The sequence below is a fragment of the Protomyctophum bolini genome, assembly GCF_963924005.1.
Source record: "Protomyctophum bolini genome assembly, chromosome: 8".
Classification (NCBI taxonomy): domain Eukaryota; kingdom Metazoa; phylum Chordata; class Actinopteri; order Myctophiformes; family Myctophidae; genus Protomyctophum; species Protomyctophum bolini.
In genome coordinates this window covers 1,470,062-1,497,560 of record NC_137869.1, presented here as the reverse complement: position 1 = coordinate 1,497,560, position 27,499 = coordinate 1,470,062, and the positions used below count along the sequence as shown (strand labels likewise).

General features: G+C 47.5%; 1 protein-coding gene across 1 annotated transcript in view; it reads right to left on the bottom strand.

Moving 5' to 3' along the window:
* Positions 1-267: 267 nt before the first annotated feature.
* patj (PATJ crumbs cell polarity complex component) overlaps positions 268-27,499 on the bottom strand; it is a gene marked incomplete at its 3' end in the record, with an annotated part of 91,282 nt that continues 64,050 nt past the window's right edge. The window contains exons 32-51 of the mRNA XM_080769633.1: positions 23,999-24,195; positions 23,561-23,652; positions 22,105-22,174; positions 21,743-21,865; positions 18,971-19,027; positions 17,508-17,588; positions 16,253-16,337; positions 10,673-10,779; positions 10,323-10,406; positions 9,535-9,713; positions 8,575-8,722; positions 8,313-8,399; positions 7,945-8,032; positions 6,020-6,820; positions 5,177-5,208; positions 4,743-4,865; positions 1,549-1,653; positions 1,325-1,416; positions 739-862; positions 268-414 (exon numbers count right to left, since the gene is read on the bottom strand). Coding sequence (XP_080625759.1) covers positions 268-414; positions 739-862; positions 1,325-1,416; positions 1,549-1,653; positions 4,743-4,865; positions 5,177-5,208; positions 6,020-6,820; positions 7,945-8,032; positions 8,313-8,399; positions 8,575-8,722; positions 9,535-9,713; positions 10,323-10,406; positions 10,673-10,779; positions 16,253-16,337; positions 17,508-17,588; positions 18,971-19,027; positions 21,743-21,865; positions 22,105-22,174; positions 23,561-23,652; positions 23,999-24,195 — 2,822 coding nt within the window. The remainder of the gene's footprint in view (positions 415-738; positions 863-1,324; positions 1,417-1,548; positions 1,654-4,742; positions 4,866-5,176; positions 5,209-6,019; positions 6,821-7,944; positions 8,033-8,312; positions 8,400-8,574; positions 8,723-9,534; positions 9,714-10,322; positions 10,407-10,672; positions 10,780-16,252; positions 16,338-17,507; positions 17,589-18,970; positions 19,028-21,742; positions 21,866-22,104; positions 22,175-23,560; positions 23,653-23,998; positions 24,196-27,499) is intronic.

The window sequence follows — 27,499 nt, the reverse complement described above, 5'->3', positions numbered from 1 at the left end:
CGATAATATCGTTGATCGCATTATTATTATCATTATTCTTTTGGCCACAATGATTGTGACATGCAATTCCCCGGTGCATCTGGTTTGAACTGGTTTGATTAAGACTTGACTGGTGTGTGTGTGTGTGAGAGAGAGAGAGAGAGAGAGAGAGAGAGAGAGAGAGAGAGAGAGAGAGAGAGAGAGAGAGAGAGAGAGAGAGAGAGAGAGAGAGAGAGAGAGAGAGAGAGAGAGAGAGAGAGAGAGAGTGTGTGTGTGTGTGTGTGTGTGCTAGGACAGTATGTCCAGCGTGACGGGTCCCCGGTGGGTCTTCAGGATGCTGACAGCCTGTTCGTGTGTCGCTCCGTCCAGACTCTCTCCGTTCACACACACGATCTGGTCGCCCCTCTTCAGACGACCGTCTGCGTGCGCGGCCCCCTACACACACACACACACACACACACACACACACACACACAATTCATGACCAGTGGAGTTATCAAGTGTACTGACATTTGATTGTGGCCAGATGTACAGGCAGGCGGGCGGGCGGGCGGGCGGGCGGGCGGAGCGGACGGACGGACGGACGGACGGACGGACGGACGGACGGACGGACGGACGGACGGACGGACGGACGGACAGACAGACAGACAGACAGACAGACAGACAGACAGACAGACAGACAGACAGACAGACAGACAGACAGACAGACAGACAGACAGACAGACAGACAGACAGACAGACAGACAGACAGACCGTCACCTTGCTGAAGACAGTTTTAACGTAGATGGGCAGGTCTCCGTGAGGACTCCCGAACCCTCCCACGATGCTGAAGCCCAAACCGTCCGATCCTTTCTGCAGCACGATGGATCTGCAGCCGGGAGCCCTGGCAACCAATCACAGCACACTGTCACCGTGTGACATCACACCAACCAATGACATCACATGCAGCGCCGTGACCTCACACGTGCTGCTGTTACTCCATTGGTGCGTTCACACGGGCAGACCAATGGGAGCAGCTGCATGCATCTTTGAGTCTTTGCATCGTCATGTCGCTGGCTTCCATTGGCTATGAATGGTACACGCACGCACACACACACACACACACACAGTCACACACACACACACACACACACACACACACACACAGTCACACACACACACACACACACACACACACACACACACACACACACACACACACACACACACACACACACACACACACACACACAGTCACACACACACAGTCACACACACACACACACACACACAGTCACACACACACACACAGTCACACACACACACACACACACACACACACACACACACAGTGACGTGCACTCACTCTGGCTGGGCGGGGTGACTCTGTGTGTCGGCGGCGGGAACACTGGAGGTCTTAGAGAGACTTTCAACATGGCTGGCCATGTCTGCTATGACCTGGTAGAGAGACATAGACATACATAGAGAGAGAGAGAGAGAGAGAGAGAGAGAGATGTTAGTGTCTGCTATGACCTGGTAGAGAGACATAGACATACAGAGAGAGAGAGAGAGGGAGTTGGCGTGTGTTACCTGCATACAGATGTGTCCATACGTGTTCTTCAACATGTTAACAACGTCTCCATGAGAAAGTCCATCCAACATCTGGCCGTTGATGCTGACCAGCCTGTCACCTACCTGCACACACACACACACACACACACACACACACACACACACACACACACACACACACACACACACACACACACACACAGTGTGTCAGTGTCTTGCTCAAGGACCCAGGGCTGTATTTTGCGTGTCTTATGTCTTAGGTCTTATTCCCTATAACTTGAGTAAACTAAAGACCTGGAGGCGTGGTCAATGCTCTTTGGCCACTCAGAATAGCCGAATGGCATTGACCACGCCTCCAGGTCTTTAGTTTACTCAAGTTATAGGGAATAAGACCTGGTATACTTAAGACACGCAAAATACAGCCCACCGACTCTGGGGGAGCCCACGGGGGTTCGACCTGGCAACCTTGCGGTTACGATCCAGCGCCACTCTACCGCTGAGCCACCGCCGACTGTTGTCCATTTGTTCTGGAAATAAAGCACTTTGTTTTTAAATGTGCCGTGAATACAACTGACTTGACATTCATAACTCCATAGCATGTATACACTAGGTTACCTTCAGTTTGTGTTTTCTGTTGGATCATCACAAAACAACAAACAAAAACACAACAAGAACATGATTAGAATTTCTGGCTAATCATGTAAATAACCAAAAATTCTAATCATGTTCTTGTTGTGTTTTTGTTTTGTTTATGTTTAATATACTGCAATCATGTTTTCTGGATATTCTATATCTCATGTACAATGTTTCATTTTAATTTATATAGGTAGAGGCCTCGTATAAGCCCCTTGGGCTTTTTTGCCTCAGCCTAACACCTTACCCTTCTCATATTTATATGTTCACTGTGTTGTTTTTATACTGTGCTAAATAAAAAAATACAAAAAAATAAATACAAAATAGCATTATAGACACTATAGAGGAGGTACCTTCAGCTTGTGGGTCTTGGATCATAGTACATATATACTAGGTACCTTCAGATGGATCATAGTACATATATACTAGGTATACCTTCAGATGGATCATAGTACATATATACTAGGTATACCTTCAGATGGATCATAGTACATATATACTAGGTACCTTCAGATGGATCATAGTACATATATACTAGGTACCTTCAGATGGATCATAGTACATATATACTAGGTACCTTCAGATGGATCATAGTACATATATACTAGGTATACCTTCAGATGGATCATAGTACATATATACTAGGTATACCTTCAGATGGATCATAGTACATATATACTAGGTATACCTTCAGATGGATCATAGTACATATATACTAGGTATACCTTCAGATGGATCATAGTACATATATACTAGGTATACCTTCAGATGGATCATAGTACATATATACTAGGTACCTTCAGATGGATCATAGTACATATATACTAGGTATACCTTCAGATGGATCATAGTACATATATACTAGGTATACCTTCAGATGGATCATAGTACATATATACTAGGTACCTTCAGATGGATCATAGTACATATATACTAGGTACCTTCAGATGGATCATAGTACATATATACTAGGTATACCTTCAGATGGATCATAGTACATATATACTAGGTACCTTCAGATGGATCATAGTACATATATACTAGGTACCTTCAGATGGATCATAGTACATATATACTAGGTACCTTCAGATGGATCATAGTACATATATACTAGGTACCTTCAGATGGATCATAGTACATATATACTAGGTACCTTCAGATGGATCATAGTACATATATACTAGGTACCTTCAGATGGATCATAGTACATATATACTAGGTATACCTTCAGATGGATCATAGTACATATATACTAGGTACCTTCAGATGGATCATAGTACATATATACTAGGTATACCTTCAGATGGATCATAGTACATATATACTAGGTATACCTTCAGATGGATCATAGTACATATATACTAGGTACCTTCAGATGGATCATAGTACATATATACTAGGTATACCTTCAGATGGATCATAGTACATATATACTAGGTACCTTCAGATGGATCATAGTACATATATACTAGGTACCTTCAGATGGATCATAGTACATATATACTAGGTACCTTCAGATGGATCATAGTACATATATACTAGGTACCTTCAGATGGATCATAGTACATATATACTAGGTATACCTTCAGATGGATCATAGTACATATATACTAGGTACCTTCAGATGGATCATAGTACATATATACTAGGTATACCTTCAGATGGATCATAGTACATATATACTAGGTACCTTCAGATGGATCATAGTACATATATACTAGGTATACCTTCAGATGGATCATAGTACATATATACTAGGTATACCTTCAGATGGATCATAGTACATATATACTAGGTACCTTCAGATGGATCATAGTACATATATACTAGGTACCTTCAGATGGATCATAGTACATATATACTAGGTACCTTCAGATGGATCATAGTACATATATACTAGGTATACCTTCAGATGGATCATAGTACATATATACTAGGTACCTTCAGATGGATCATAGTACATATATACTAGGTACCTTCAGATGGATCATAGTACATATATACTAGGTATACCTTCAGATGGATCATAGTACATATATACTAGGTATACCTCCAGATGGATCATAGTACATATATACTAGGTATACCTTCAGATGGATCATAGTACATATATACTAGGTACCTTCAGATGGATCATAGTACATATATACTAGGTACCTTCAGATGGATCATAGTACATATATACTAGGTACCTTCAGATGGATCATAGTACATATATACTAGGTACCTTCAGATGGATCATAGTACATATATACTAGGTACCTTCAGATGGATCATAGTACATATATACTAGGTACCTTCAGATGGATCATAGTACATATATACTAGGTACCTTCAGATGGATCATAGTACATATATACTAGGTACCTTCAGATGGATCATAGTACATATATACTAGGTACCTTCAGATGGATCATAGTACATATATACTAGGTACCTTCAGATGGATCATAGTACATATATACTAGGTACCTTCAGATGGATCATAGTACATATATACTAGGTACCTTCAGATGGATCATAGTACATATATACTAGGTACCTTCAGATGGATCATAGTACATATATACTAGGTATACCTTCAGCTTGTGGGTCTTGGCAGCCGCTCCGTTCTGTTGGATCATGGCGATGAAGATAGGAATGTCTCCCAGAGGACTGCCTTTACCTCCGGCTATGCTGATACCCAGGCTGTCTGTGGCACCCTGAGAGGGGGAGACAGGCAGGCAGGCAGGCAGGCAGGCAGGCAGGCAGGCAGGCAGGCAGGCAGGCAGGCAGGCAGGACGGCAGGCAGACAGGCAGGCAGGCAGACAGACAGACAGACAGACAGACAGACAGACAGACAGACAGACAGACAGACAGACAGACAGACAGACAGACAGAGTTACTGTCAGTGGGATGAATTAAACAGGTACATACATGTAAATGCTATTAGAAACCACACACCTTATCTTAAACCACACCTTATCTTAAACCACACACCTTATCTCAGAGAAATCTTATAAAAAATACTTACCCGCGTGATCTCCACCAGGCGCAGTCCGGTGTCTGATGCACGCACGCACGCACGCACACACACACACACACACACACACACACACACACACACACACACACACACACACACACACACACACACACACACACACACACACACACACACACACACACACACACACACACACACACACACACACACACACACACACACACACACACACACACACATCATACAGTTACTGTTCATTCAATGCATTTAATATCCGTCATCAGCCGTTATCAACACCATTCAATGCAGCCAGGATGGACATTTCCATAGATATTTAAAAAATAGACCCGTCTGAAGTGAGTGGTACAGTACAGTACAGTACAGTACAGTACAGTACAGTACAGTACAGTACAGTACAGTACAGTACAGTACAGTACAGTACAGTACAGTACAGTACAGTACAGTACAGTACAGTACAGTAGCCCTCCTCCCTGGCCTGTGTGTTAGGCTGTGCCTAACACACTTCAAAGTATTGCTCTTTGTCTTTAAGTGTCAGTCACTGACCTGAACTGTTTTCAGTCACTGACCTGAACTGTTTTCAGTCACTGACCTGAACTGTTTTCAGTCACTGACCTGAACTGTTTTCAGTCACTGACCTGAACTGTTTTCAGTCACTGACCTGAACTGTTGTCAGTCACTGACCTGAACTGTTTTCAGTCACTGACCTGAACTGTTTTCAGTCACTGACCTGAACTGTTTTCAGTCACTGACCTGAACTGTTGTCAGTCACTGACCTGAACTGTTTTCCGCGAGACTCTCGCTGCCCTGTAAACCATGTGTGATGACGTCATCAGCAGACTCAGAACGTACCTGTGCTGGCGGCGGAGGCCAGGGTGGTGCAGGTGGACGCTGGGCTTGTGCAGGTGGAGGTGGAGGTGGATGCTGGGGTGGTGGAGGTGGAGACTGGGCTTGTGCAGGTGGAGGTGGATGCTGGGGTGGTGGAGGTGGAGACTGGGCTTGTGCAGGTGGAGGTGGATGCTGGGGTGGTGGAGGTGGAGACTGGGCTTGTGCAGGTGGATGCTGGGGTGGTGGAGGTGGAGACTGGGCTTGTGCAGGTGGATGCTGGGGTGGTGGAGGTGAATGATGGGGTGGTGGAGGTGAATGATGGGGTGGTGGAGGTGAATGCTGGGGTGGTGGAGGTGAATGCTGGGGTGGTGTAGGTGGAGGCTGGGGTGGTGTAGGTGGAGGTAGAGGTAGAGGCTCGGGTGGTGGAGGTGAATGCTGGGGTGGTGGAGGTGAATGCTGGGGTGGTGTAGGTGGAGGCTGGGGTGGTGTAGGTGGAGGCTGGGGTGGTGTAGGTGGAGGCTCGGGTGGTGGAGGTGAATGCTGGGGTGGTGGAGGTGAATGCTGGGGTGGTGTAGGTGGAGGCTGGGGTTGTGCAGGTGGAGGTAGAGGCTCGGGTGGTGTAGGTGGAGGCTGGGGTGGTGTAGGTGGAGGCTGGGGTTGTGCAGGTGGAGGTAGAGGCTCGGGTGGTGGAGGTGAATGCTGGGGTGGTGGAGGTGAATGCTGGGGTGGTGGAGGTGAATGCTGGGGTGGTGTAGGTGGAGGCTGGGGTGGTGGAGGCCGGCGCTGCTGCTGTGCGGGTGGATTCTCGGGGGTTGCGGGTGGATGCTGTCGGGGGAAGGATATTATAGTTAACTAAAACTAATAAAGAAAACTAAAATAATAATGAAAACATTTCCGTCAACATTATAACTAAATAAAAAAACTGGAATAAAAATACATTTTAAAATAAATTGTAAAAAGTGAAACTGTGTGTTTACAAAACGAACAGAACACCAGTGCGTTCACAGTATGCAAAAATGCTTACTGTCCCAAAGATATCAAAAGTTACAACAGGAGGCAGGGCCGTTTAGGTCCCAGACACAGCTCCGCTGTGGAACCTTCTCCCGGCTTTGGTCCGTTGGGGCTGACGCGCTCTGCACATTCAAGACTAGGTTGAAAACCTCTCTCTACGACAAAGCCTGTGGCTAGACCTGTCTCCAGTACTCGCTCACCCGACAAAGTCATAAGGGTGGGAACTGAGTAAGGGGAACCCTCCCGCCAAAACCTGCACCTGTGTTGTGTGTCTGCTAAAGGCCATAATCGTACGTCGTTTGTGTGGGTCTGTCTCCCAGCAGTACTTGTAATATTATACACTATATAGGCTCCAGTAAGGCCTGTGTGTGTGTGTGTGTGTGTGTGTGTGTGTGTGTGTGTGTGTGTGTGTGTGGCGAGCTAGCCGCCACTACAGCACTGGCGCTGTTAAGGTCGCAGCGATTGACGCACCTAGTCAAGTCATTTCCGACGAGACCTGCGTTTTTGTTTCTGTACACGCGGAGAGGTCGAGGGGCGAGACAACGCAAGCGTTTATCGTGAGCGCGGCCCCGTGGCATTGTTGTGTCCTAGCCCGCGACTCACCAGACCTGGATTCTGTTCAGCTTTTCTTTGTTACGCTTGCGTTGTGGCGCCCCCTCCTGGAGCAGACCTGTCGTTGATCCACGCGACAACGTGCATCGCTGGAAGGACCTTTTTACTCTGACCTCTTTGAATCGTACAACCTGACAAACAACCCAAACTAACACAATGACTAATACAAACTAACACAATGACTAATACAAACTAAACTGAAACTATGGGCTTTGTCAAAAAATAAATAAAAACTCTACAAAACGAATTAAGACTGAATTAGGGGGAAATAATAATAATTAAAAACAAACTAAGACAAAGTAAAATGCAGAGCTATTCATTCTGACCTTGTGCTGGGAGGTCTGTGCTGGTGTCTGGGAGGCTCTCGGGGGAGGTGGGGGGCGGGGCGTTCACTGTGCTGTTTCCACTTCCCGTCTGTGGAGGAAGAAGCACATTTTAAACACACACACACACACACACACACACACACACACACACACACACACACACACACACACACCCGAGACCTTTTTATAGGACTCGAACTTCGGCAGGAATTTTCGAGCGAACATCCGGACCATTTTGTTTCTAATTACTTTAAAAAAAGAACAATTGAGATATCCGTCTCGATCAGAGCGCAGCGCGTCTCCCCCGCTCTTTATCAATCTCTCTCGTCTCTCCCAACACACACACACACACACACACACACACACACCTGGATCGCCAGCGATGCGTGTTCAGAAGACACCCAGGAAGCAGGCTTCAGTCTGCTCAGCTCCAACACCACTGGACCTCTGGTACACTGGAACACACGCACGCACACACACACACACGCACACAAAGATAAAAACTAAAAGTTTACATCTGTAGCCTAGCTGTGAGATGGTCTGCATTAGCTGCTGATACCACACACACACACACACACACACACACACACACACACACACACACACACACACACACACACACTGTCTCACCTTCAGTATAGCAGCCACAGTCTCGTGGTCAGCCTGTCTCACGTCCTCCTGGTTGACAGACAGGATCTGGTCTCCCTGCATGAGCCGTCCGTCCAGCTCAGCAGCGCCTCCTCTGGTCAGAGACGAGATGAACACCCCGCTGCCACTCCTCCAAAATAAAATACTGTATTATTATTATTATTATTATTATTATTATCCTCCTCTGGTCAGAGACGAGATGAACACCCCGCTGCCACTCCTCCAAAACAAAATACTTTATTATTATTATTATTATTATAAGTGTGATTGGCCAAACGTTTGTAGTAGCCAATTGGCTGTTGTTGGTTACGTAAATCAATCTATGTTTTACAATCGTTTATAAAGACATGAATTCCCTTGCAGGGGCAGAAGACCACACTATTCAAGCGTTATAGCAAATTTTGAAATTAGGGAGGGGCCTATGTTAGTGGGAGGGGCCTATGTAAGCGACTGCGGCAACCGCACTTTGCAATTTTGCTAGCCCTTAATAATACTCGCCGCCTTGTGGCCGCGGGGGGGGTTACTGCGCCCTGTGGCCATGGGGGGTTACTGCACCCTGGGTACGTTATCGCATTAATCCGACGATATGAATCGATTTATTAAAATAAGATAATTGATCGCAGTGGGCGGGGCTGTGATGCTCTATGCTGAGTCCTAAGCCCCTCCCCCACCAGTCTCCTAAGCCCCGCCCAGTCTCACCTCTTGCCCACTATGCTGAGTCCTAAGCCCCTCCCCCAGTCTCACCTCTTGCCCACTATGCTGAGTCCTAAGCCCCTCCCCCACCAGTCTCCTAAGCCCCGCCCAGTCTCACCTCTTGCCCACTATGCTGAGTCCTAAGCCCCTCCCCCAGTATCCTAAGCCCCGCCCAGTCTCACCTCTTGCCCACTATGCTGAGTCCTAAGCCCCTCCCCCACCAGTCTCCTAAGCCCCGCCCAGTCTCACCTCTTGCCCACTATGCTGAGTCCTAAGCCCCTCCCGGTCTTCTTGGTCAGCTCCACGGTGATGAGGTCCAGGTTGTGGGAGGAGTCTCTCAGCACCGTCAGGCGGACGAGAGGCGGAGTCTGTCTGAGAGCCAGGATGGCGTCTTCGTGGTCCACGGTCCTAAGGTCCACCCCGTTCACCTGGAAGTAACAGACACTTTTAACCCACAGCGTGTTTTAACCCATAGCGTGTTTTGACCCATAGCGTGTTTTAACCCATAGCGTGTTTTAACCCATAGCGTGTTTTGACCCATAGCGTGTTTTAACCCATAGCGTGTTTTAACCCATAGCGTGTTTTAACCCATAGCGTGCAGGAAACAGTTTTCTCCGTGGTTGGAACCCCAACGGTCCGGTGTGGGACACGTAGATGTCCGTTTAGCGCATGTTTTTATTGATTACTTTCAATCGCGATAATTGATTACTTTCTGGCTTTCTACACAGGCTGGGAGCGTCTGTTGACGTCTTCGAAAAGGTTCCCCCCCCATTTTAGCCGACGAGATCTTGAACAAATCTTGAAACGTGAATAAACTCTTGATCTAAATCATCTCCGTCCAATTCTAAGAAAAGATCTTGTGTCAGACGGCCCACCGCGGTCCCGTCGCTAGTCGCGATAGAATCACACCTCCCGATTGAGTGTTTTGGCTACATCTAGCTACTTCAGTCACATCCGGGATAGACATGGGTTAAGGTTAGGTTTGGGCGACAGACAGACAGACAGACAGACAGACAGACAGACAGACAGACAGACACCTGTAGGATCTGGTCTCCAGGCCACAGTCTTCCATCTCTAGCGGCAGCTCCTTCTTCATAGACCTCATGGATCACTATGGCGTCCTGGTGGATGGGAGAGAGACATGGAGACACACAGAGAGAGAGAGAGAGAGAGAGGGAGAGAGAGAGAGAGAGAGAGAGAGACACACACAGAGAGAGAGAGAGAGAGAGAGAGAGAGAGAGAGAGAGATGAATGAATCTTCATATTTCAAATATATAAAGTGTCATGGAGCTTAGACATTGTCCTGAGTCTGCTGTGTGTCTGTGTGTGTGTGTGTGCGTGTGTCTGTGCGTGCGTGCGTGCGTGTGTGTGTGTGTGTGTGTGGTACCAGCGGTGTGTTGGCTCCTCCCACTATACTCAGTCCCAGACCAGATCGACCTTTAGAGATCTCTATGAGCGTCTCCTGACCCGCTGTGATTGGACAGGACGAGGGACCTGGGAGAGAGACATAGAGAGAGAGAGAGAGAGAGAGAGAGAGGGAGAGAGAGAGAGAGAGATACAGAGAGAGTATTTTGAGAGTATTTTGACGGCAGTAACTGCCTGTCATAATTCATAGAAGTATTGGACAGTATTAATATGTTGATATTCATTTCGTATTCATCCTCAGGGCCCCAAATCAACCCTAAAAAAGCATGAGTGTCTACTTCAAACAAAGTGTTTTAGGTATTATAATACTATTGTAATACGTCAGTACAATAAGCTTCACAATGCGTTATGATAGAGCTTATTCATTCATTATTTATTTATTTACGCGGACGTTTGAACTCAAATCTTTGCTATACTGGGAGGGGGTTAACCTGACTTTGCCAGCTGGGGGCGGTATTGGGTAACCATGTTCCCCAACACAGCATCCATCTGGAATCTTGCAGGGATTTGAGCTAACGCCGAACCGCTCCGTACCGACCCAATCAGTGTGAGCTAAGGGCGGGATATGTGCGAAACCGGATGTGAAGCTATATAGACACGTCAATATGATTGGTTGTGTTTGCACGCCCACACGGTGATAGACAGACGGTCCCATCCAATCATCTACCAAGTATCTTGAAAAAAAGGAACAGCCCTGTCATCGAATTTGCTTCCACGATCCCAGATCCCAATAAGCAATGAAACAAATGTGACACAGAACCACTGACACACAGAACCACTGACACAGAACCACTGACACACAGAACCACTGACACACAGAACCACTGACACACAGAACCACTGACACAGAACCACTGACACACAGAACCACTGACACACAGAACCACTGACACAGAACCACTGTCACAGAACCACTGACACAAAGAACCACTGACACAGAACCACTGACACACAGAACCACTGACACAGAACCACTGTCACAGAACCACTGACACACAGAACCACTGACACACAGAACCACTGACACAGAACCACTGTCACAGAACCACTGACACACAGAACCACTGACACACAGAACCACTGACACAGAACCACTGTCACAGAACCACTGACACACAGAACCACTGTCACAGAACCACTGACACAGAACCACTGACACACAGAACCACTGACACAGAACCACTGACACACAGAACCACTGACACACAGAACCACTGACACACAGAACCACTGACACAGAACCACTGACACACAGAACCACTGACACACAGAACCACTGACACAGAACCACTGACACACAGAACCACTGTCACAGAACCACTGACACACAGAACCACTGTCACAGAACCACTGACACAGAACCACTGACACACAGAACCACTGACACAGAACCACTGACACACAGAACCACTGTCACAGAACCACTGACACACAGAACCACTGTCACAGAACCACTGACACACAGAACCACTGACACAGAACCACTGACACACAGAACCACTGTCACAGAACCACTGACACACAGAACCACTGACACACAGAACCACTGACACAGAACCACTGACACACAGAACCACTGACACACAGAACCACTGACACAGAACCACTGACACACAGAACCACTGACACACAGAACCACTGTCACAGAACCACTGACACACAGAACCACTGACACACAGAACCACTGACACAGAACCACTGTCACAGAACCACTGACACACAGAACCACTGTCACAGAACCACTGACACACAGAACCACTGTCACAGAACCACTGACACACAGAACCACTGACACAGAACCACTGACACACAGAACCACTGACACAGAACCACTGACACAGAAACATGAGCTTTTTCATAAAACTGTCATGATTTAGAAGACATTTGTAGAATCCTCCTCCGGTCTAAACGGGTTGCCATACCTGACGGTGTGGGGGTGGTGTTCTGTAGTTCTAAATACCTGACGGTGTGGGGATGGTGTTCTGTAGTTCTAAATACCTGACGGCGTGGGGATGGTGTTCTGTAGTTCTAAATACCTGACGGTGTGGGGATGGTGTTCTGTAGTTCTAAATACCTGACGGTGTGGGGATGGTGTTCTGTAGTTCTAAATACCTGACGGTGTGGGGATGGTGTTCTGTAGTTCTAAATACCTGACGGTGTGGGGATGGTGTTCTGTAGTTCTAAATACCTGACGGCGTGGGGATGGTGTTCTGTAGTTCTAAATACCTGACGGTGTGGGGATGGTGTTCTGTAGTTCTAAATACCTGACGGTGTGGGGATGGTGTTCTGTAGTTCTAAATACCTGACGGTGTGGGGATGGTGTTCTGTAGTTCTAAATACCTGACGGTGTGGGGATGGTGTTCTGTAGTTCTAAATACCTGACGGTGTGGGGATGGTGTTCTGTAGTTCTAAATACCTGACGGCGTGGGGGTGGTGTTCTGTAGTTCTAAATACCTGACGGCGTGGGGATGGTGTTCTGTAGTTCTAAATACCTGACGGTGTGGGGATGGTGTTCTGTAGTTCTAAATACCTGACGGCGTGGGGGTGGTGTTCTGTAGTTCTAAATACCTGACGGCGTGGGGATGGTGTTCTGTAGTTCTAAATACCTGACGGTGTGGGGATGGTGTTCTGTAGTTCTAAATACCTGACGGTGTGGGGATGGTGTTCTGTAGTTCTAAATACCTGACGGCGTGGGGATGGTGTTCTGTAGTTCTAAATACCTGACGGCGTGGGGATGGTGTTCTGTAGTTCTAAATACCTGACGGCGTGGGGATGGTGTTCTGTAGTTCTAAATACCTGACGGTGTGGGGATGGTGTTCTGTAGTTCTAAATACCTGACGGTGTGGGGATGGTGTTCTGTAGTTCTAAATACCTGACGGTGTGGGGATGTTGTTCTGTAGTTCTAAATACCTGACGGTGTGGGGATGGTGTTCTGTAGTTCTAAATACCTGACGGTGTGGGGATGGTGTTCTGTAGTTCTAAATACCTGACGGCGTGGGGATGGTGTTCTGTAGTTCTAAATACCTGACGGTGTGGGGATGGTGTTCTGTAGTTCTAAATACCTGACGGTGTGGGGATGGTGTTCTGTAGTTCTAAATACCTGACGGTGTGGGGATGGTGTTCTGTAGTTCTAAATACCTGACGGCGTGGGGATGGTGTTCTGTAGTTCTAAATACCTGACGGTGTGGGGATGGTGTTCTGTAGTTCTAAATACCTGACAGCGTGGGGATGGTGTTCTGTAGTTCTAAATACCTGACGGTGTGGGGGTGGTGTTCTGTAGTTCTAAATACCTGACGGCGTGGGGATGGTGTTCTGTAGTTCTAAATACCTGACGGTGTGGGGATGGTGTTCTGTAGTTCTAAATACCTGACGGTGTGGGGATGGTGTTCTGTAGTTCTAAATACCTGACGGCGTGGGGATGGTGTTCTGTAGTTCTAAATACATGACGGTGTGGGGATGGTGTTCTGTAGTTCTAAATACCTGACGGTGTGGGGATGGTGTTCTGTAGTTCTAAATACCTGACGGTGTGGGGATGGTGTTCTGTAGTTCTAAATACCTGACGGTGTGGGGATGGTGTTCTGTAGTTCTAAATACCTGACGGCGTGGGGATGGTGTTCTGTAGTTCTAAATACCTGACGGTGTGGGGATGGTGTTCTGTAGTTCTAAATACCTGACGGCGTGGGGATGGTGTTCTGTAGTTCTAAATACCTGATGGTGTGGGGATGGTGTTCTGTAGTTCTAAATACCTGACGGTGTGGGGATGTTGTTCTGTAGTTCTAAATACCTGACGGTGTGGGGATGGTGTTCTGTAGTTCTAAATACCTGACGGCGTGGGGATGGTGTTCTGTAGTTCTAAATACCTGACGGTGTGGGGATGGTGTTCTGTAGTTCTAAATACCTGACGGTGTGGGGATGGTGTTCTGTAGTTCTAAATACCTGACGGCGTGGGGATGGTGTTCTGTAGTTCTAAATACCTGACGGTGTGGGGATGGTGTTCTGTAGTTCTAAATACCTGACGGCGTGGGGATGGTGTTCTGTAGTTCTAAATACCTGACGGTGTGGGGATGGTGTTCTGTAGTTCTAAATACCTGACGGTGTGGGGATGGTGTTCTGTAGTTCTAAATACCTGACGGTGTGGGGATGTTGTTCTGTAGTTCTAAATACCTGACGGTGTGGGGATGTTGTTCTGTAGTTCTAAATACCTGACGGTGTGGGGATGGTGTTCTGTAGTTCTAAATACCTGACGGCGTGGGGATGGTGTTCTGTAGTTCTAAATACCTGACGGTGTGGGGATGGTGTTCTGTAGTTCTAAATACCTGACGGTGTGGGGATGGTGTTCTGTAGTTCTAAATACCTGACGGTGTGGGGATGGTGTTCTGTAGTTCTAAATACCTGACGGCGTGGGGATGGTGTTCTGTAGTTCTAAATACCTGACGGCGTGGGGATGGTGTTCTGTAGTTCTAAATACCTGACGGTGTGGGGATGGTGTTCTGTAGTTCTAAATACCTGACGGTGTGGGGGTGGTGTTCTGTAGTTCTAAATACCTGACGGCGTGGGGATGGTGTTCTGTAGTTCTAAATACCTGACGGTGTGGGGATGGTGTTCTGTAGTTCTAAATACCTGACGGTGTGGGGATGGTGTTCTGTAGTTCTAAATACCTGACGGCGTGGGGATGGTGTTCTGTAGTTCTAAATACCTGACGGTGTGGGGATGGTGTTCTGTAGTTCTAAATACCTGACGGTGTGGGGATGGTGTTCTGTAGTTCTAAATACCTGACGGTGTGGGGATGGTGTTCTGTAGTTCTAAATACCTGACGGTGTGGGGATGGTGTTCTGTAGTTCTAAATACCTGACGGCGTGGGGATGGTGTTCTGTAGTTCTAAATACCTGACGGTGTGGGGATGGTGTTCTGTAGTTCTAAATACCTGACGGCGTGGGGATGGTGTTCTGTAGTTCTAAATACCTGATGGTGTGGGGATGGTGTTCTGTAGTTCTAAATACCTGACGGTGTGGGGATGTTGTTCTGTAGTTCTAAATACCTGACGGTGTGGGGATGGTGTTCTGTAGTTCTAAATACCTGACGGCGTGGGGATGGTGTTCTGTAGTTCTAAATACCTGACGGTGTGGGGATGGTGTTCTGTAGTTCTAAATACCTGACGGTGTGGGGATGGTGTTCTGTAGTTCTAAATACCTGACGGCGTGGGGATGGTGTTCTGTAGTTCTAAATACCTGACGGTGTGGGGATGGTGTTCTGTAGTTCTAAATACCTGACGGTGTGGGGATGTTGTTCTGAAGTTCTAAATACCTGACGGTGTGGGGATGGTGTTCTGTAGTTCTAAATACCTGACGGTGTGGGGATGGTGTTCTGTAGTTCTAAATACCTGACGGTGTGAAGATGGTGTTCTGTAGTTCTAAATACCTGACGGCGTGGGGATGGTGTTCTGTAGTTCTAAATACCTGACGGTGTGGGGATGGTGTTCTGTAGTTCTAAATACCTGACGGTGTGGGGATGGTGTTCTGTAGTTCTAAATGGGTTGCCATACCTGACGGTGTGGGGATGGTGTTCTGTAGTTCAGGGCTGGTGAGGGGAGGAGGAGGGGGGCTCATCCCCCGTTCTGGGGCTGTGACCTGCGTGTACACACACACACACACACACACACACACACACACACACACACACACACACACACACTTAACATCTTTATTTGCATTCATATTTTACAAGACATTTCTTGAACACAAACAATAGTGGATCTGCGCAAACTTGAGAAAACTCTACAACAAGTGCTTCAGGATACAGATCACGGGTACAGGAAGCATCGCCTTCTCCATATATGGTGGCTTGTTGGGCATGGCCCTTCACGACTGATTCATGGACATTACCGAGGCTTCCAAATGTGAACACAAGTATAGTTTACATCTGTAGCCAAGCTGTATAATAGCATCCTTAAGACGCTGGTACTTAAGCACCTTGGGAAGGAATGCCTCTTCCAGACTGTGGTCAAATGTACATGATGCCACTTCCAAAATGGTCACTTCTCTACTGTCCTCATCAACAACAACAACAATATCTGGTGTATTAGCTGTGACATCTGAAAAAGCATCATTTTCATTATTGTGCATGAACATGGCAGTTGAAACACGTGAGAGCTTATACATTTTGGCAGATGATGAAACATATGAACTTATGTCCTTTAGCTAATAGGACAACAATTATGTCGTGCCTAGCAATGTACATTCCCTTATATACATAGCAGTGAGTTGACCACCGCTCCGGTGGTGAGGTGACCACCGCTCCGGTGGTGAGGTGACCACCGGTGGTGAGGTGACCACCGGTGGTGAGGTGACCACCGCTCCGGTGGTGAGGTGACCACTGCTCCGGTGGTGAGGTGACCACCGCTCCAGTGGTGAGGTGACCACCGCTCCGGTGGTGAGGTGACCACCGCTCCGGTGGTGAGGTGACCACCGCTCCGGTGGTGAGGTGACCACCGGAGCTGAAATAACATTGAGCGGCTCGTGACGTCATGTTGTAGTTCGGTGGTCACCTCACCACCGTAAATCCAGACTATGTATGAGCCTTAACAAGACAGTTACTCCCTCTACACTCCCTGGTATGACTAGTATGTCGCAGCTAGGGACTTTACCCCAATCCAACCTGTTAACCCGGCTGGGGACCCAACCCCCCCAATGTGGACTTAGTGTATTCGTTTACATTTGGTTCATTGTATGTAAAGTGCATGCGTATAAGGGTGTACGTGACATATTTGTGTGTGTGTGTGTGTGTGATATTATTCGTACCTGCTGTATTTGTACCTGCTGCTCCACTGGGGCCATGGGAGCCTGAGGCACAATATCTGAAGAATCTGGGACTTTACACTTCTGCGCACACGCACGCACACACACACACACACACACACACACACACACACACACACACACACACACACACACACACACACACACACACACACACACACACACACACACACACACACACACACACACACACACACACACACACACACACACACACACACACACACACACACACACACACACACACACACGGGTCAAGGAGAGAGAAGTGAGTGTCCTTATTCAGTCAGAGGAGAAGCAGGTTTCTGGGATGAAACTCTTGTCTCTAGGTACCCTCACAAAAAAACATGCAGTAATCCTGGTCACTAAACTGCCTCCCCCTGGCCAGCCGGGGCGCCTGACGGAGGGGAAAGGAACTGGTTGGAATAACGTGTTCCTTCCACGCGCTATACGTCCAACCAGGGAAACTCCCCCCTGTCAGGTGTAAAGGAGCAACTTGGACACTCAGGCATGAAGGAAGCATGAGTTCAAGTCCGTTGGTCTCCCCTTGTCCCCCATATATGGGGACTAGGTTGGTCTCCCCTTGTCCCCCATATATGGGGACTAGGTTGGTCTCCCCTTGTCCCCCATATATGGGGACTAGGTTGGTGGAGGGTGTGTAGAGCCCAGGATCACATTAGATGATTGACACAGGGGTGAAAAATGGGTTACAAAATTGTGGGATAAAAAATATATATTAAAAAAAAACTCTCAATCCCAGCTGCTTTATAGGCTATTTTGCAGCTATTGTGGACGCAATCTTAAAAATTATGCCTTTCCATAAGTAATTTTGTCCTAAATTTTAGTATGTTATTTAGCATACCCAATACTAATAGAATCCATTGAAATGTTTCTTTTATCCATTATTATGGTTCTTAACCATATACTGGCCCATTTTATTATTAGATTCATTGCAAACGCACCACTAGGGGGCGAGCCAAACTCGTTTGCGATTGGTTTTTTGAAAACCTTATTACAACCACACCTAACACCATGCCAAACACCAAGTGCACGATTATAACGAATTGGGACCTAAGAGAGATTCTGTGTCTCTCGGACAGACAGACGGGGCTGAGACCGAACTTCTGCAAAGTTCGACACGGCAACTCGCTCTCTTTAGCTCCCTCGGCGGTGGTGTCTCTCTCTCGTGGCTCAAGTCCGCTAGAGATGGCGCCCCGACCCGTCGCACTGTGTGTGTGTGTGTGTGGAGATGGTCTGTGGGGAGGGTTTCAGTGTCATGTTTTTGGTGTTTTCTAGGCGTGTCTGAACGGAAGTGCCAATCCGTTATATTTCACTGTGTTTGGGTGAGACCGGGTAGCCTCTATCCTCCCTGTTACCCCCCCCCCCAACACAGACAGACAGACAGACAGACAGACAGACAGACAGACAGACAGACAGACAGATACCTTGGTGCTGGCTCTGATGCAGAGGTCTGTCTTTTCGCTGACGATGTCCTGCTGATCCTTTAACAAACACACAAACGACAGTAAGGGCATAATTATGTCGACCCCGCCCCCGCACAGAGTGGAGGAATATTCCAGTGAAAACAGTCCCTGCACTGTTTGTTACAGTGTGGAGGAATATTCCAGTGAAAACAGTCCCTGCACTGTTTGTTACAGAGTGGAGGAATATTCCAGTGAAAACAGTCCCACTGTTTGTTACAGAGTGGAGGAATATTCCAGTGAAAACAGTCCCACAGTGTGTTACAGTGTGGAGGAATATTCCAGTGAAAACAGTCCCACAGTGTGTTACAGTGTGGAGGAATATTCCAGTGAAAACAGTCCCACAGTGTGTTACAGAGTGGATGAATATTCCAGTGAAAACAGTCCCACAGTGTGTTACAGTGTGGAGGAATATTCCAGTGAAAACAGTCCCACTGTTTGTTACAGTGTGGAGGAATATTCCAGTGAAAACAGTCCCTGCACTGTTTGTTACAGAGTGGATGAATATTCCAGTGAAAACAGTCCCACTGTTTGTTACAGAGTTGAGGAATATTCCAGTGAAAACAGTCCCACTGTTTGTTACAGTGTGGAGGAATATTCCAGTGAAAACAGTCCCACTGTTTGTTACAGAGTGAAGGGATATTCCAGTGAAAACAGTCCCTGCACTGTTTGTTACAGAGTGGATGAATATCCCAGTGAAAACAGTCCCACTGTTTGTTACAGAGTTGAGGAATATTCCAGTGAAAACAGTCCCACAGTGTGTTACAGTGTGGAGGAATATTCCAGTGAAAAGAGTCCCACAGTGTGTTACAGTGTGGAGGAATATTCCAGTGAAAACAGTCCCACTGTTTGTTACAGTGTGGAGGAATATTCCAGTGAAAACAGTCCCTGCACTGTTTGTTACAGAGTGGATGAATATTCCAGTGAAAACAGCCCCACTGTTTGTTACAGAGTTGAGGAATATTCCAGTGAAAACAGTCCCACTGTTTGTTACAGTGTGGATGAATATTCCAGTGAAAACAGTCCCACTGTTTGTTACAGAGTGAAGGGATATTCCAGTGAAAACAGTCCCACTGTTTGTTACAGAGTGGAGGGATATTCCAGTGAAAACAGTCCCACAGTGTGTTACAGTGTGGAGGAATATTCCAGTGAAAACAGTCCCACAGTGTGTTACAGTGTGGAGGAATATTCCAGTGAAAACAGTCCCACTGTTTGTTACAGAGTAGAGGAATATTCCAGTGAAAACAGTCCCACTGTTTGTTACAGAGTGGAGGAATATTCCAGTGAAAACAGTCCCACTGTGTGTTATAGTGTGGAGGAATATTCCAGTGAAAACAGTCCCTGACTGTGTGTTACAGTGTGGAGGAATATTCCAGTGAAAACAGTCCCACAGTGTGTTACAGTGTGGAGGAATATTCCAGTGAAAACAGTCCCACAGTGTGTTACAGTGTGGAGGAATATTCCAGTGAAAACAGTCCCACAGTGTGTTACAGTGTGGAGGAATATTCCAGTTAAAACAGTCCCACAGTGTGTTACAGTGTGGAGGAATATTCCAGTGAAAACAGTCCCATAGTGTGTTACAGTGTGGAGGAATATTCCAGTGAAAACAGTCCCACAGTGTGTTACAGTGTGGAGGAATATTCCAGTGAAAACAGTCCCACAGTGTGTTACAGTGTGGAGGGATATTCCAGTGAAAACAGTCCTACTGTTTGTTACAGAGTGGAGGAATATTCCAGTGAAAACAGTCCCACTGTTTGTTACAGTGTGGAGGAATATTCCAGTGAAAACAGTCCCACAGTGTGTTACAGTGTGGAGGAATATTCCAGTGAAAACATCCCACAGTGTGTTACAGTGTGGAGGAATATTCCAGTGAAAACAGTCCCACTGTGTGTTACAGTGTGGAGGAATATTCCAATGAAAACAGTCCCACGGTGTGTTACAGTGTGGAGGAATATTCCAGTGAAAACAGTCCCACTGTTTGTTACAGTGTGGAGGAATATTCAAGTGAAAACAGTCCCACTGTGTGTTACAGTGTGGAGGAATATTCCAGTGAAAACAGTCCCACTGTTTGTTACAGTGTGGAGGAATATTCCAGTGAAAACAGTCCCACAGTGTGTTACAGTGTGGAGGAATATTCCAGTGAAAACAGTCCCACAGTGTGTTACAGTGTGGAGGAATATTCCAGTGAAAACAGTCCCACAGTGTGTTACAGTGTGGAGGAATATTCCAGTGAAAACAGTCCCACAGTGTGTTACAGTGTGGAGGAATATTCCAGTGAAAACAGTCCCACTGTTTGTTACAGTGTGGAGGAATATTCCAGTGAAAACAGTCCCACAGTGTTGAGGGATATTCCAGTGAAAACAGTCCCACAGTGTGTTACAGTGTGGAGGAATATTCCAGTGAAAACAGTCCCACAGTGTGTTACAGTGTGGAGGAATATTACAGTGAAAACAGTCCCACAGTGTGTTACAGTGTGGAGGAATATTCCAGTGAAAACATCCCACAGTGTGTTACAGTGTGGAGGAATATTCCAGTGAAAACATCCCACAGTGTGTTACAGTGTGGAGGAATATTCCAGTGAAAAAAGTCCCACAGTGTGTTACAGTGTGGAGGAATATTCCAGTGAAAACATCCCACAGTGTGTTACAGTGTGTACATTGCTATAGAACGGATACAACCTGCAGGTTGCTATGGAGACAGATACTACCCCCCCCCCACACACACACACACACTGACCTCCTTCATGATGCTCGGGGGGGCAGGCTCAGGGGCGGAGCTTGTGAGGGTGTCAGCAGGGGGAGTGGCCTTTTCAAGAGGAAGAGACACCACGCCCACTGCATCTGGTGAGCTGATTGGCTGCTGAGAAGCGCACGCACACACGCATGCGTGCACGCACGCGCACACACACACACACACACACACACACACAGACACAGACACACACACACACACACACACACACACACACACACACAGTACGTGAGTGGGTGAGGATGCATTGCACCACAACTGCAGGTATCTGGAGGTCACTCTGCGTGTGTGTGTGTGTGTGCGTGTGTGCGTGTGTGCGTGTGTGTGTGTGTGTGTGTGTTTCTCACATCAGGGCTGAGCGAGGGAGGGGGGGAGGGGAAAGGGGCCACAGCCATCTGGTTGATAGCATCCTCATTTCTAGAGAGAGAGAGAGAGAGAGAGAGAGAGAGAGAGAGAGAGAGAGAGAGAGAGGCGATCATTTGTCTGCTTAACACAAGACAGACAGACAGACAGACAGACAGACAGAATGGAGGAAACAGGAAATTAAATTTGATCTTTTATGACCTATTGTGCTTTCTGACCAATAGCAGAGCTCCACAACCACCTGAGTCCACTCTCTGTTTGCGCTGCGCGCGAGCGCGCACACACACACACACACACACACACACAATCTTCCGCCGTATAGTCTGAAAACCCACCTCTTCAGACTCCACCATGGCCCGTAGCACTTGCCCTAGCCTATAGCCCCTTAGATGGCACTTTAAACAGACTTATAGCTCGTTACGTAGACAGCACTAGAATAGCATTTTATGTAGTCCTCATAGCACTGAATAGAACACATGTATAATATATAATATCGTATAGTATGTATAGTTTACATATATAGTTTCATGATGTAGATACTCCACTGTTATGTTTCATGATAACTATACTTTTTATATGTATTTCTATGCTTTTTGTTCTTGCTCAACTAAATTAATGTTATACTTTAGCCATTGAAAAATAGCAGATCTACAAGCTCATGAAAGGGTTTTTAACCCTGCAGCGTTCTGTGTCCTGCATCAGGTCCCGAACAGGGATCTAATCTCCCAGGACGGTTTGAGGGTTCATCATGAATCAGTCCAGGAATCTTAACCCATTCTGACCTGAGATCAGATTCATACAAGGTTTCCACTGGACACACACTGGTCTGATAAACCCATTCTGACCTGAGATCAGATTCTAAAAAATGTCAGTCGTTCTTAAATTTTTCAAAAATAGCAGACCTACAAGCTCATAGCGCGCCACTCGGTGGCGCGCTACGAGCTTGTAGATCTGCTATTTTTCAATAGCTAAAGCACGACATAATGCTAACACCAAAATGTGTTCCCGTTCAGAATGGGTTAATTAACTGATTAATTAAAGAGTTTAATTAATTCATCTCGTCTCAGAGTGTCCAATTATATAGGAATAAAAAAAAAACCCCGTACGTTCTGGTTATACCAAGACCCTCTGCACTGGTTCCCAAAGTGGGGTCCGGGGACCCCCAGGGGTCCTTGAGGGGGTTCCAAGGGGGTCCGGGGACCCCCAGGGGTCCTTGAGGGGGTTCCAAGGGGGTCCCCACTTAACTGATAGTTTGGAACCAAATGGATGCTTAAGTCAAGGTCAAAGTCGTACGATTAGTCGGACACGTTTACCGCAGTGACAGACAGACAGACAGACAGACAGGCAGACAGACAGACAGACAGACAGACAGACAGACAGACAGACAGACAGACAGGCAGACAGACAGACAGACAGACAGACAGACAGACAGACAGGTACCTGAGCAGGATGATCTTGACCTTGGGGGCGGTGCTTTTAATGATGGCCGACGCGTTCTGGTGACTCCGCCCATAAAGCACCTGGTTGTTGATCTGAATGGTAGCACGCACACACGCACACACGCGCACGCACGCACGCGCACGCACGCACGCACACACGCGCACGCACGCACGCACACACACACACACACACACACACACACACACACACACACACGCGCACACACACACACACACAGTGTTAGGCACAAAAAGGTTTTATCCTTGTATAACGTTTGGAGTATTGGGTATCTGTGTGCGTGCGTGCGTGCATGTGTGTGCGTGCGTGCGTGCGCACGTGCATGTGTGTGCGTGCGTGCGCACGTGCATGTCTGTGCGTGCGTGCGTGCGTGCGTGCGTGTGTGCGTGCGTGTGTGTGTGTGTGTGTGTGCGTGCTGACCTCCAGCAGCTCGTCCCCCACGCGGATGCGTCCGTCGCGGGCCGCCGCCCCCCCGGGGTTCAGACCCACCACGTAGATGCTGAGGCGGGAACGGTCCCGGTTCCCCGCCAGGCTCAGGCCCAGGCCACGCCCCTCCCTCTCCAGGTCCACGACCACGAGACCCCCCTGCAGGTCCCCGTAGAGCTGAGACACACGCTCTGTGGGGGGGGGACGGGGGGGGATACATAATTTAGTCCCTTGTTTGTGCCGAATCTGGGCTGTACACGGTTCGTTGCAGTGGCGGAAAGTTCTTATAACGGCAGGGGGTTCAAGCAACCACGGCCACGCCCCCCCACCCAGCGGTGGAAAAAAAAACGAGTTTTGTTTTTTCGGTTGGTACTTTATTTACAGTTTGTTAGTGAACACAGTGTTTCAGTTCACAACGAAGAACACATTAAATTGTTTCAGCAACATTTCAACATGATCAATGATGAACAGTAAAGCAGTCGCTTTCTGGCGGTCGCTTATTGACGTAGGCCTACCATTTAAAGTCGCGCCTTTGCCAAAATGCCAGGGGGTTCAGTCGCGCCTCTGAACCCACGGAGTTGACGCCACTGGTTCGTTGCACTCCCTCTGGTGTTGCGGGCGTGGACTTTGTTTACATTAAGGAAGTATTTAGACAGTTACATGGGTATCTTAGTGGAGTATCGAATCTTGTGGACCAGACAAACTTGAGGTTTACGGGGCAAAAATACAGTGCCCATAATTGCTCGTTAACTCCTCTTTTCACGCAGTGTCCGTTCCGTAGTTACGGGAAGTCTTGTGATGACGTGATTTATGGCTCTATACTCTTCTTCGTCATTCCTGGGATCATTCAATGAAAACATCGTAACCGCCGAAAAGACCACGTGACTCGCAGACGAGCCGATGGCGATGCGATTAGAAACGCCTTCGTCCAAGGCGGTCCAATGGGCAGTGGCGTGCACAGACCTTTAGAGGGGCAGGTGGTGCTCAAGTGAAAAAAAAGGGCACCTTGTGCAGCACATTTTGTGGCGGGAACCCATTTTGGTGCTTTAGCTATTGATCTACAAGCTCGTAGCGCGCCACCGAGTGGCGCGCTACGAGCTTGTAGGTCTGCTTTTAATTTTTTTATCGAAGAACCACTGACATAGAAACATAGCTTTAGATTGTGGGGGGCCTAAATAATATAGTAGAAGCGTTTTATCAAGAATTGATCAATGTCACCATGGTCACCACACTACAATCTTTTTTTTTTTTTAAGAGCACATTGCCAAAAGGGCAGGGGGTGCTCTAGCACCCCCTAGTGTCCATCTGTGCACGCCACTGCAAATGGGTTAAGCGATATTACAGTCGAGGGTGTGTTTTACCGCGATTATTGATTATTGGCACGACAGTGTTATTGGCGCGCACACACACACACACACACACACACACACACACACACACACACACACACACAGTCACACACCACTACGGGTCTTCTGGGACCCACTCGGATATTTTTACACATAATGACAGAACCGAGTTATAATTAATCATTTACCATTTTTATTTGTTTTTATTGGGCTTGGTGGGTTTAGAGGACTGTTATCCTTTTTTTTTTTTTCTCAAAATTTTTATCCCACGATTTTGTAACCCAGTTTTCTTTTTTCACCCAGTGCCAATTATCTAATGTAATCCTGGGCGCTACACTTCCTCTGCCAACCTGGGGGGGCAGCGGACTGACCTCATGCCTCCTTCTATGCATGAGGAGTCCAAGCTGCTTCTTTTCACCTGACAGGGGGGAATTTCCCCAGCCGGCCGTAGCGCGTGGAAGGGACACGTTATTCCGACCAGTTCCTTTCCCCTCCATCAGGCGCCCCGGCTGGTCAGGGGGAGGTAGTTTTAGAGACCAGGATTACGGCATGTTTTTGTGAGGGTACCTACCCTAGGGGACACGGGGAGAACATGCAAACTCCACACAGAAAGGCCCTTTCGCCAACCCCCGCCTCGGGTATGGGCACTGATGACGCGGAGGAGGGAACACGCCGCCAGTGCCCACAGCGTCCCCAGCGGGAATCGAACCCAGGACCTTCTAGCTGTGAGGCGACAGCACTACCAACTGTGCCACCGTGCCCCCCAGGACTGTTATCCTTTCAGTTGCTGTTCGCTACGCATGGCTGCCAGTTCCCACCTGATGTTGTGTGGGAGTCCAGACTGCTCCAGACCGTACTGAATAACTGCTAGCTTGCATAATGTCTTGAGGCTCGGACTGAAGTCTAAGACATTCAGGTCATCAGAGGAGGATGTGCTTTTGTATGTTCCATTCTCTAGGAGATATTTGTATCCTCCAAAGAGGACGATACGATCTCCCATCATGCAACAGCACATGCTTTGTGTCAGAGGCGGGCGTTTCCCCTTGGGCTCAACCTTCTTCCAGGAGAAGGTCTCTGGACTGAATTTCCACACATCATTAAAGTACTGGTTCCAGTTCCAGCCACCACATATGTACAGCTCTCCATTGTAGGTAAAGGCTGAATGATACCTGCGTCCTCCTGGTAGAAGCTGTGTAGAAGGTGTGTCCAGCCAGTGGTTGGTCTCTGTGTCAAACACTCTGATGGTGTTGTAGTACTGACTCCACCCCCAGCCTCCAAATACAAACATCTTTGTCCCGATGATGGTAGCAAAGTGACGCCATGAAGCAGGAGGTGGAGTTCCTCTGGTGTTAATTAAAGTCCAGACCATTGTGGTGGTGTCCAACTTGTACATGTCATTGTACTTGTCATTAGTGTGTTCAGTGAGCTGGGTGAATCCTCCATGAATAAACATGACCTTCCCCAAAACACAGGCTGAGTGGTCCCTCCTCTCCATTGGAACGGTTCCAGAAACCTGTGGTTTGAACCATCTGTGGGCGTCGACATCAAATGCATAAAGCACATTGCAGTACGGGGAGGATATCCGTACTGCAATGTGCTTTATGCATTTGACCTCTGATAGTAGACACTATCTTCAATCAGCACAGCTGTGTGGCGCCGGCGCGCAGAGGGACTGGTGAGGTTCTCCTGTTCCAGGGGTCACTGGGGTCAACCTCCTCCAGCATAAAGACATAGTGTTGAAGACCTCAACTTCAATGTGATCTCTTCTCCACTGGTTTACGTCTCCTACAAAGCAGTAGATCTCGTGTCCGACCACCACAGCAGCAGCGTGGTCCATCCTATGTTCTCCTTCCAGATGTATCGTCCAGTGAAACATTTCGCACAGCAGCTCCACCGTCAATGAGTGTTGACAACTAGTTTACAGATGAACTTTAGGATGAAGGCAGTTCGGTTTCCTCGTTGCAAGTCACTAACTGATGTTTAGAGTATCGGTCGAGGCTTTATAAAGAACAATTACACCGTTGTGATGTCATTGCATGATTGCATCATAATGTAGGATGGCTAATATGGTCACGCAATCTGATTGTCCATTTTGGCCAAACAGCAAATATCTACAACAACTATCATTCCATAACTTTTGGTTTAA